The sequence below is a fragment of the Lolium rigidum genome, unplaced genomic scaffold (assembly GCF_022539505.1).
Source record: "Lolium rigidum isolate FL_2022 unplaced genomic scaffold, APGP_CSIRO_Lrig_0.1 contig_8472_1, whole genome shotgun sequence".
Taxonomy (NCBI): domain Eukaryota; kingdom Viridiplantae; phylum Streptophyta; class Magnoliopsida; order Poales; family Poaceae; genus Lolium; species Lolium rigidum.
In genome coordinates this window covers 666742-677800 of record NW_025901520.1, presented here as the reverse complement: position 1 = coordinate 677800, position 11059 = coordinate 666742, and the positions used below count along the sequence as shown (strand labels likewise).

The 11059-nt window shown below is 43.8% G+C and overlaps 1 protein-coding gene across 1 annotated transcript; it reads right to left on the bottom strand.

The window, feature by feature from the left end:
• Positions 1 to 1939: 1939 nt before the first annotated feature.
• Positions 1940 to 2535, bottom strand: LOC124682323 (cell number regulator 10-like). Its single transcript, XM_047217037.1, has 2 exons — positions 2394 to 2535; positions 1940 to 2298 (listed from the first exon to the last, which is right to left on the bottom strand). The coding sequence occupies exons 1-2, from the start codon at positions 2533 to 2535 to the stop codon at positions 1940 to 1942; spliced, it is 501 nt and encodes a 166-aa protein (XP_047072993.1).
• Between the last annotated feature and the right edge of the window lie 8524 nt (positions 2536 to 11059).

Below are 11059 nucleotides of genomic sequence, written 5' to 3'. Positions count from 1 at the left end.
ATATGTTATTATTCCATGTGATACTAGGTTGTCTCACCACTCCAAGATGTAATGGTTAATCTCCTAATACTTTTAGTTCACAGGTTGTCCTTTATTCTTAATTAGGTAAAGCTAGGATTGATATGATTGGACTCTCTCATTTGGAAAGGACTTCGATGCTAACCTAAGGTTATTCTCCAAAGATAATGATGTGGTCACCAATATCTATGGTTAACATAAATGGGTTCTCTCTCTAGGAAATGTCTTCAATAATATCCTAGGGTTTCTCTGGAGATGATGATTTGAATACAAGGATGTATGTTCAAGGTTTAGTTCAAGGTTTATCATTGATCCTCTAATAAGTAACATAGAACTCTCACTTCTCTAGGTTTGATGTATACTAATATGTAGTAGAGAGGATTATATATTTCTAGAGTTTATCTCCTTGTCTTGCTTCCAAGAATGAAGTAGAATAAATACCATGAGATTCATGGTAGGATCAAGGATTAGTTTAAGACATGGAGAAGATAAGTGGAGAATAGTTTCTTCCATTATTGTTACTTGATTTCCAATTACATGGATGTTCACATGTTATGGCTAGGAATATTATGTTGTGATATTTAATAAGATCAGGTAGTTGATCATTGAGTAAAGTGTTGTTATGTTGATTATTAGTTCCATTTGATCTAACCCCTTAGATCAAATTATCTCTACCCAAAACAATGTTTTAACAAAGTCACATTGAGGTTTATAACGCTTGACTTGATGAGCTACTTCAATTCCACCAAGGTCAAGTGAAACTTCGATTCATCGTGACTGTTTTACTTTAAAGCGCGAAAATTCCCCAGATTTTCTATGCATGAATGCAATGCACACATCTGTTTCCTCTAATTTTGTAACCCCATTACCTGGGATATTACAATTAATTAGCTTATAGACTTCATTGTATCTTGAGAAGTGTGATATTACAGTACTAGCTATGTTACTCCATCCTCCTCTCTCCTCATTAACTCACTGCCACATAAGCAAATTTGCTGAGTTGGACACTTAGTTACTAGTGAAGTTACTCCCACTATGACTAGTCACAATGGGGAGTATCATATAGTAGTATCATGCATATGATACTAGTGTGTGATACTATCTTCACAATGCATAGTATCATGTAGTAGTATCATAGGTCAATTATATTTAGTGATTTGTAGAATCTCAATGCAAAAATGTGTACAAGATTAGTTTGGCATTAATTTTTCTAGTTCTATGTGCTATGATACAGTATCTAGCTATGATACTACTACCATCTCTTTCTTCATTTATTGATGTGACACATCAGCTTTTTGCATGCATGTGTTGCATGATACTAGCTATGATACTCACATTGTGAGTAGTCTATGAGAACCATAGTAGTTGTTTAATGCCAGTGCTTATCGTGACATGCTAGAATTACTACCAGCAAGCTGGGGCTCGTTGACCAATTACCGCCGTGGATCGCCACCGCCGCCGGAGCAGGTCGTACGTGCATGAATGTCCGGTAGGTGCATGGCCTGGCCAACCATACCAAAAGTTCCCGCAACATCGACTGCGAAGACGGCGTGTTGTTGGCGGCTACGGCCGCTAAGTGATGGATACATCAAGCTTACGGTTTATGAATTAGAGAGGGCAGATACAATTTTGCTTGGGCAGAAAATAAGCTCTTGTTTTCATTTAAAAACAGACACCGGCCGGCCTGAGGCAGCCAACCAAATACAATTATACAATGAAGAAAATGCATAGCAACATTAACGCACACACGTTCTCGTCGTCCTCCTCCTCCCACTCCTAGACAGCAACTTGCGCTCGAAGCTCCCCGGCCTTTGTACAATCATAAACGACCGAAGCACCAAAGAACGGCTTATAAACTTGACAAATTATTACAGTTGACCAAACACAAAAGAACCATGAAGCTTGCTCGATCCACGACCGATCAGCGGCCCATCTGCTGCATGCCTGGCGCTCTGGCGGCGGGGCCGTTGCCGCGCTCGGCGTTGAGCTGCCAGCCGATGTCGGGGTCGTAGCCGAGGGCCTTGAGCTGCTTGTACTCCTGGCAGAGCGCGCATGGCGCGCAGCAGAAGTGGACGCAGCAGTCGCAGCAGGGCGCGTCGGGGAGCCCGTACTGGGCGCGCAGCTTGGCGCGGTAGGTGCAGGAGTAGATGAACTGGCACCCCGTGAGCGACGCCAGCAGCACGTAGAGCGCTCCGGCGGTCCCGCACGACGTCGCGCCGCGGTCCACGATCTCCGCCACCTTGCCGAAGGTGATGCAGGGGCAGCACCAAGTGATGCAGCCTGCGCAGAGGGTAGATCATATGTACTCCGTATCAGAGGTGTGTTCATTGCCATGGAGTGTCATGGACATGAGGAGGATCAGATGGAGAGCTTACATAGGCCGCAGTCGTCGAAGCAGTCGAAGAGGCCGGAGGACCAGGCGCTCGCCTCGCCAAGCTGGCGGCCGCCCATGGGGGAGGCGCCGGCGGGGGAGGCGCCGACGGGGTAGCCGGTGGCCGGCTCGGCGGCGGGCTTCATCGTCTCGATGTAAAACTATCCGTCGGAGAGAAAGATGTGAGAGGCCTGTCTCGCTAGCTGCTGTCTTTGCTATTGCTAGCTGATGAGATAGACAGCTGCTGGGGTAGCTTTATATAGCACGGCGGAGAGCCGGAGATGGCGATGAATGCGCTTGTCGTGGCAAGTTGGCTATAGCTAGGCGCCAAGTCAAAAAGAGTTTCGTTGACGCCGCAGCTGCGGGTGAGGGTGACAGCCAGCTGCCAGGAAACTCACGCCCAAGACTCGATCACTCGAGTAACTTTTTTATTTGATCTGATTAATTCTTTAGCGTGTGATGTTCAGTAATATAATACTACTTCTCCACTACAAGACGAGTATATTGCCTTCGACTTGTGTAAGTATGAGTACATTACAATTTTATTTTTCCATTTGCTTCGACAGTTAGACAGAAATTAAAGAAGACGTACGGCGTTAACTAGGGCAATGTGTAGTGTAGCCTTGGCATGTGCTCGACCGGCCGGCCGTTGGGGACCTGGAGTTTCGCCTACGTGAGAGCTTGTTTTTTTCCTCAATGGCTTCGCTTAAGTACGGCAGTTGGGGGCTTGGCTTGTTAAGCATTCGGTTTCTCACTCTCATGTCACACCTAACCACTGATCTAATTGTTTCTTGTTTAAACTTTGTATTTAAGTTGTTCATTTGTACGTATTTCCCGCACGGTGACCCGACCTGGCATACCAACGAACCCTAGCCTGCCGGGTCTCTGCCACACCTCGCATCTCGTCGCTAGGGACGAAGGCATGCTCGTCTCTCATAGGGATAGGGCCGAGTGTTAGGCACTCGACCGGAGAAACTTGCCTTGTTTGGATCATGATTTTGAGGTTGCCATATGTGAACACATATATTAGTTTTCGGGTGGGTATTTTTTAGGGTGTGTCTATGTCTAAGTTGACTGAGATTTTATTAAGTCTCAGTCAACTCAGAAAAGTGCAACTACAGTTTAAAGAAAAGTGCAACTCGGTTCAGTTGCACATTTCTGTCAGAAAAGTACAGTTGAACTTTTTAAACAGAAAAATGCAACTCGAAGCACATTTTTGTAAGTGACTTAGACTTAAGAAAATCTCAGTAGATTCAGACATAGCAAACCATTTTTTATTAACTAGTGGCTAAAAAAGTTTTGTCACATATTCCTACAGAACAAACACATAACCAATCAATGGGACGATGCTAGTTTAAGACGGTTTTGCTAGTTCTGAGCTAGCTACTTGAGAACTAAGTTCATGGTTATTCAAGTTCTACATCATTCCATTTCATGGTGATTTGTGCATATGAGTTGCCAGTTATGTTGCAATTGAATACGTACATTTCGAATTTAGTTTTCTTTCAGTTGCAAGTGGAGATACAACTAAGAAAAATGATGATGACGGTTGGATTTGCTGTATGATTGGTCGGAGAGAAAGATGTGAGGCTTGTCTAGCTGGCTAGCTACTGTCTTTTTGTGCTGGGAGGGTGGCTTTATATAGCATGGTGCGAGCGCCGTCGGAGAGCCGGAGATGGCGATGAATGCTCTTGTCGTGGCAAGTTGGTTATAGCTAGGCGCCAAGTCAAACTGAGTTTCGTTGACGCCGCAGCTGTGGCTGAAGGTGACAGCCAGCTGCCAGGAAACTCACGCCCAAGACTCGATCACTCGAGCAACTTTTTTACTTGATCTGATCAATTCTTTAGCGTGTGATGTTAAGTAATAATACTACTTCTCCACTAAAGGACGACTATATTGGCTTCGCTTTGTGTAAATACATATACAACTTCTCTTTTTTCCATCTGTTTCGAGTGAGACACAAAGAAAACGGACGGCGAGAACCAACCTGAGGTTGGGTGGTTAGGAGGATGGTTGTATCCCCAGCCCACCAGAGTTCAAACCCCAGGTTTGATATCTGTGTGTCTCATAAAGGCGGGATATTCATTTAGTGGGAGGCGACGTTCCCGTCGACAGCGAGGCGCCTGTGGTGACTTCGTCAATTTCAAGATCCAATCTGCCGGCTCAGTCTTCCGGAGGTTCTCATAGGGGTAGGGTGTGCGTGTGTGCGTTCATAGGGGTGAGTGTATGCGCGTGTATGTGAGCGTCTGCGTTTGTACTGTGTTCCTCAAAAAAAAAAAAACGGACGGCGTTAACTACGGTGGATATGCCAGTTAACAGGCAATGTGTAGCCTTGCCTTGGCATGTGCTCGACCGGCCGGCCGTTGGGGCATGGAATTTCGCCTACGAGAGCCCTTCTTTTCTTCCTCAAAGGTTTGGACTGTTAAGTACACGTGCTCTTTGATAAACACACTTTATTACTTCAAAAAGATTTTGGCTTTATATCTGTTTCTACATACTAAGATGCACAAAGCCGATAAAAATTTAAAGTTCATAAAAACAAAAAAGTGTGATTTACAATATAACAATAAAAAGTAAACGCCTAAGGCAGTGGAGGGCGTATCCTGAGATTATGTTGCCATCTATGTCCCCCACCGAGTCCTCTAGTCATGTCGACACCTTCATATGTAGGTTGCGAAACTCCGCACCATGTAGAGACGATCATAAACACAATGTATTGGTGCACTGGTAAATAACCTGTAAGAGAGAATAAATTTTATCATTAAACACATTATCACTCCTACGTAGCCAACGCGACAAAACACCGAAAATCGCTACATCGGAAGAAAAATCATATACTTGTGATCAATACCATGTAGACAATTTCCAAAAATACTGTTTCTTGTTTGAACTTGTACTTAAGCTGTTAATCTGTGATCAATACTATATGAGATGGAGACAAGTTTGATTAAGCATTCGGCTTCTCACTCTCATGTCTCACCTAACTGCTAATTTAATTGTTTCTTGTTTCAACTTTGTACTTAAGCTGTTAATTTGTAGGTATTTCTTGGCACGGTAACTTGGGATACCAATAAAACCCTAGCCACCGGTTCTCTGCCCCACCTCCCCTCACTTCCTGTCGCTAGAGTTGAAGGCAGGCTCGTCTCTCATAGAGATAGGACCGAGTGTGGGGCACTTGACCGGAGAAGCTTGCCACGTTTGCAGCACGATCTTCGGGTTGGCATATATGTTTAACGGATGTATCAGTTTTCGGCTAGTTTTTATTATTAACCGGTGGCTAGAAAAGTTTTTGCACATCTTCCTGTTGAACGAACACAACCAATCGATTCTAGTATAAGACGACAGTGTTTACCGTTGGTGAAATAACTGTTTGCTATTGAAACATTGCTGACAGTCATGGCTGTCAATTAGTTTGCCGTGGCTGAGACGTTTATTTGGCTGTTGTTCAAGACGAGAACTAGCTAGCCGGGAGACGGCTCCTATGGACGCGTTTGGTAGCTTGGATGAACGTTGGCTCTTATCGGCTCAACAAATTTCGGTCCGTTTGGTTGCCTACAGGTCACTGCGTTTTTGTATGAACCGGGTCTCAAATCCCCCTGGGACAGGCCCTGGAGAAACGTCTGGAATGGGAGTTTCTCCGGGGCTAGGCCCGTGCAGCCAGAAGGCTGCATGCGTGGGGAAGGGAGGCGGAAACGCCGCGTCTCTTCAGGACACGCGCCATAATTAGTCTCACCGCTCCCCTCTCATTCCTCTCACTCGCGATCGCACTCTCACCTCCCCCAAACTGTCACATCACCTTGTGGTTCCCCTCCCACCGACCAATCCGCCGGACCGCCGCACGGAGGAGCACCGGTACCGGAGGAGGAGGAGAAGTCGGCGAGCAGCCCGCGACATTGGCCGCAACCTGCTCCGCAGTCTTCATCGGCATCTCGAGTTCGCCCGCGATCCCGAGCTCGTCCTCGGCCGGAACAATGGCGGTAACGACATCTCCTTCTCACCTTCGTATACGTTCTGCCAGAACATGCCATTATCGGGCATTTGCGACGACATGCATATTGGATCTGCTAAGGTTTCCGTTAGGATAGGGTTCGGATTGATGTTTGCAACATGTTCCTCGCCATTGCTTGATGTTCTTGTCCAGTTCTTGCTATTCACAGTCTCTATTTTCTTAGATCTGTTACTCTAATCTCCAATTCTGGTAGATCCTTCATAGACCGGGCTTTGGATTGGTGAAACTGCCATATTTTATTGTGCATGCACAGAGGGGAAGGGTTTTTTGTGTTCGGGTTTAGCATGTTGTGATGGTTGTGCGAAAGATTAAGCCGAGTCACGCTAGTTTGTTCAGACGCAAGAGAAGTGGGAGGACTTGAAAAACGAAGTTGATATGCTCAATAATCTGCAGATAACACAAGCACAAGTGATGAGGGCTAAGAAACAGGAATGAGAGGCAGAAAAAAGCTTTAAAGGCTGAGAAGAGAAACCTAGAGTATGACATATACGATCTGCTTCAAGTGAACTTTGCAATCAAGGATAAGCTCAAGAGGATCAGGGCTACTTGTGATGAGTGATGAATGTGTTCTAGATGTACTGTCGGAGAATTTGTAATGTGGCCTAAGTAGAATTTGTAATGTACCCTAAGTACCACTCGTAATGTACTAAATTTGAATTGTTACTTGTGTTGTTTCTTGATTGAACTAGGCCAATGATTATAACCTGGGATCATAGTATGAGGAGATGATTGATCAGAACCTATGGCATGACTTAACATAACCATGCCATTGGTTGTGGTCAAACATCTCCTCCATATGTCCTTATTGTATGAGGTCTCTGATACCCTGTTTTGCATGTTTCTGCTTCTTCAGTTCTGCATTGACCAACGATTCAACTATGGCACAATGGAAGGCAGGGTTCTATCCTCAAACTTAGTCATGTGTGCCATATTACTGGCACACTGATACGTCTCCGACGTATCGATAATATCTTATGTTCCATGCCACATTATTGATGTTATCTACATGTTTTATGCACACTTTATGTCATATTCGTGCATTTTCTGGAACTAACCTATTAACAAGATGCCGAAGTGCCGATTGCTGTTTTCTCGCTGTTTTTGGTTTCGAAATCCTAGTAAGGAAATATTCTCGGAATTGGACGAAATCAAAGCCCAGGGGCCTATTTTCTCACGAAGCTTCCGGAAGTCCGAAGGAGAGACGAAGAGGGGCCACGGAGGGGCCACACCCTAGGGCGGCGCGGCCCCCCTTGGCCGCGCGGCCCCGTGGTGTGGGGCCCCCGTGCCGCCTCTTGACCTGCCCTTCCGCCTATAAAAAGTCTCCGTGACGAAACCCCCGCACCGAGAACCACGATACGGAAAACCTTCCGCAGACGCCGTCGCCGCCGATCCCATCTCGGGGGATCCAGGAGATCGCCTCCGGCACCCTGCCGGAGAGGGGAATCATCTCCCGGAGGACTCTACGCCGCCATGGTCGCCTCCGGTGTGATGTGTGAGTAGTCTACCCCTGGACTATGGGTCCATAGCAGTAGCTAGATGGTTGTCTTCTCCCCATTGTGCTATCATTGTCGGATCTTGTGAGCTGCCTAACATGATCAAGATCATCTATCCGTAATTCTATATGTTGCGTTTGTTGGGATCCGATGAATAGAGAATACTTGTTATGTTGATTATCAAAGTTATGCTATGTGTTGTTTATGATCTTGCATGCTCTCCGTTACTAGTAGATGCTCTGGCCAAGTAGATGCTTGTAACTCCAAGAGGGAGTACTTATGCTCGATAGTGGGTTCATGCCTGCATTGACACCTGGGACAGTGACAGAAAGTTCTAAGGTTGTGTTGTGCTGTTGCCACTAGGGATAAAACATTAGTGCTATGTTCAAGGATGTAGTCACTAGTTACATTACGCACCATACTTAATGCAATTGTCTGTTGTTTGCAACTTAATACTGGAGGGGGTCGGATGATAACCTCGAAGGTGGACTTTTTAGGCATAGATGCAGTTGGATGACGGTCTATGTACTTTGTCGTAATGCCCAATTAAATCTCACTATACTCATCATGATATGTATGTGCATGGTCATGCTCTCTTTATTTGTCAATTGCCCAACTGTAATTTGTTCACCCAACATGCTGTTCGTCTTATGGGAGAGACACCTCTAGTGAACTGTGGACCCCGGTCCAATTCTCTTTACTGAAATACAATCTACTGCAATACTTGTTCTACTTGTTTTCTCGCAAACAATCATCTTCCACACAATACGGTTAACTCTTTGTTACGAGCAAGCCGGTGAGATTGACAACCTCACTGTTTCGTTGGGGCAAAGTACTTTGGTTGTGCTTGTGCGGGTTCCACGTTGGCGCCGGAATCCCTGGTGTTGCGCCGCACTACATCCCGCCGCCATCAACCTTCAACGTGCTTCTTGGCTCCTCCTGGTTCGATAAACCTTGGTTTCTTTCCGAGGGAAAACTTGCTGCTGTGCGCATCATACCTTCCTCTTGGGGTTGCCCAACGAACGTGTGAAATACACGCCATCAAGCTCTTTTTCCGGCGCCGTTGCCGGGGAGATCAAGACACGCTGCAAGGGGAGTCTCCACTTCTCAATCTCTTTACTTTGTTTTTGTCTTGCTTAGTTTTATTTACTACTTTGTTTGCTGCACTAAATCAAAATACAAAAAAAATTAGTTGCTAGTTTTACTTTATTTACTATCTTGTTTGCTATATCAAAAACACAAAAAAAATAGTTACTTGTTTTACTTTACTTAATATCATGCATGTTTTTATTTCACTAGTTAAGCATAATGGAAAACTACAAAAATATGAGAGATCTTTATGAACTTTATCTTGAATTAGGACATGATGTGTTTGAAGAGAGAATTAAAAAACCCATGGAACTTTATATGCATGCTAATGGGAATGCTATTACTATGAATGCTTTGAACACCATTGTTGCTAATGCTATGGAAAATTCTAAGCTTGGGGAAGCTGGCTTTGATGAGCATGATCTTTTTAGTCCCCCAAGCATTGAGGAGAAAATTTTCTTTTATGATTACAATATGCCTCCTATATATGATGATAGCCACTTTGTTGAATTTGCTCCCACTACAACTAATAAAATTGATTATGCTTATGTGGAGAGTAATAATTTTATGCATGAGACTCATGATAAGAATGCTTTATGTGATAGTTATATTGTTGAGTTTGCTCATGTTGCTACTGAAAGTTATTATGAGAGAGGAAAATATGGTTGTAGAAATTCTCATGTTACTAAAACACCTCTCTATGCGCTGAAATTTTTGAAGCTGCACTTGTTCTATCTTCCTATGCTTGTTACTTTGCTCTTCATGAACTTGTTTATTTACAAGATTACTTTTCATAGGAAGCATGTTACACTTAAAAGTGTTTCTAATTTGCCTCTTGATGCTCTCTTTTGCTTCAAATACTATTTCTTGCGAGTGCATCATCAAAACTGCTGAGCCCATCTTAATGGCTATAAAGAAAGAACTTCTTGGGAGATAACCCATGTGTTATTTTGCTACAGTACTTTGTTTTTATTTTGTGTCTTGGAAGTTGTTTACTACTGTAGCAACCTCTCCTTATCTTAGTTTTGAGTTTTGTTGTGCCAAGTTAAGCCGTTGATAGAAAAGTAAGTACTAGATTTGGATTACTGCACAGTTCCAGATTTCTTTGCTGTCACGAATCTGAGTCCACCTCCATGTAGGTAGCTCAGAAAATTAAGCCAATTTACGTGCATGATCCTCAGATATGTACGCAACTTTCATTCAATTTGAGCATTTTCATTTGAGCAAGTCTGGTACCATTTTAAAATTCGTCAATACGAACTGTTCTGTTTTGACAGATTCTGCCTTTTATTTCGCATTGCCTCTTTCGCTATGTTGGATTAATTTCTTTGATCCATTAATGTCCAGTAGCATTATGCAATGTCCAGAAGTGTTAAGAATGATTGTGTCACCTCTGAATATGTCAATTTATATTGTGCACTAACCCTCTAATGAGTTGTTTCGAGTTTGGTGTGGAGGAAGTTTTCAAGGATCAAGAGAGGAGTATGATGCAACATCATCAAGGAGAGTGAAAGCTCTAAGCTTGGGGATGCACCCGGTGGTTCACCCCTGCATATATCAAGAAGACTCAAGCGTCTAAGCTTGGGGATGCCCAAGGCATCCCCTTCTTCATCGACAACATTATCGGGTTCCTCCCCGAAACTATATTTTTATTCCATCACATCTTATGTGCTTTTTCTTGGAGCGTCGGTTTGTTTTTGTTTTTTGTTTTGTTTGAATAAAATGGATCCTAGCATTCACTTTATGGGAGAGAGACACGCTCCGCTGTAGCATATGGACAAGTATGTCCTTGGTTTCTACTCATAGTATTCATGGCGAAGTTTCTCCTTCGTTAAATTGTTATATGGTTGGAATTGGAAAATGATACATGTAGTAATTGCTATAAATGTCTTGGGTAATGTGATACTTGGCAATTGTTGTGCTCATGATTAAGCTCTTGCATCATATGCTTTGCACCCATTAATGAAGAAATACATAGAGCATGCTAAAATTTGGTTTGCATATTTGGTTTCTCTAAGGTCTAGATAATTTCTAGTTTTGAGTTTGAACAACAAGGAAGACGGTGTAGAGTCTTATAAT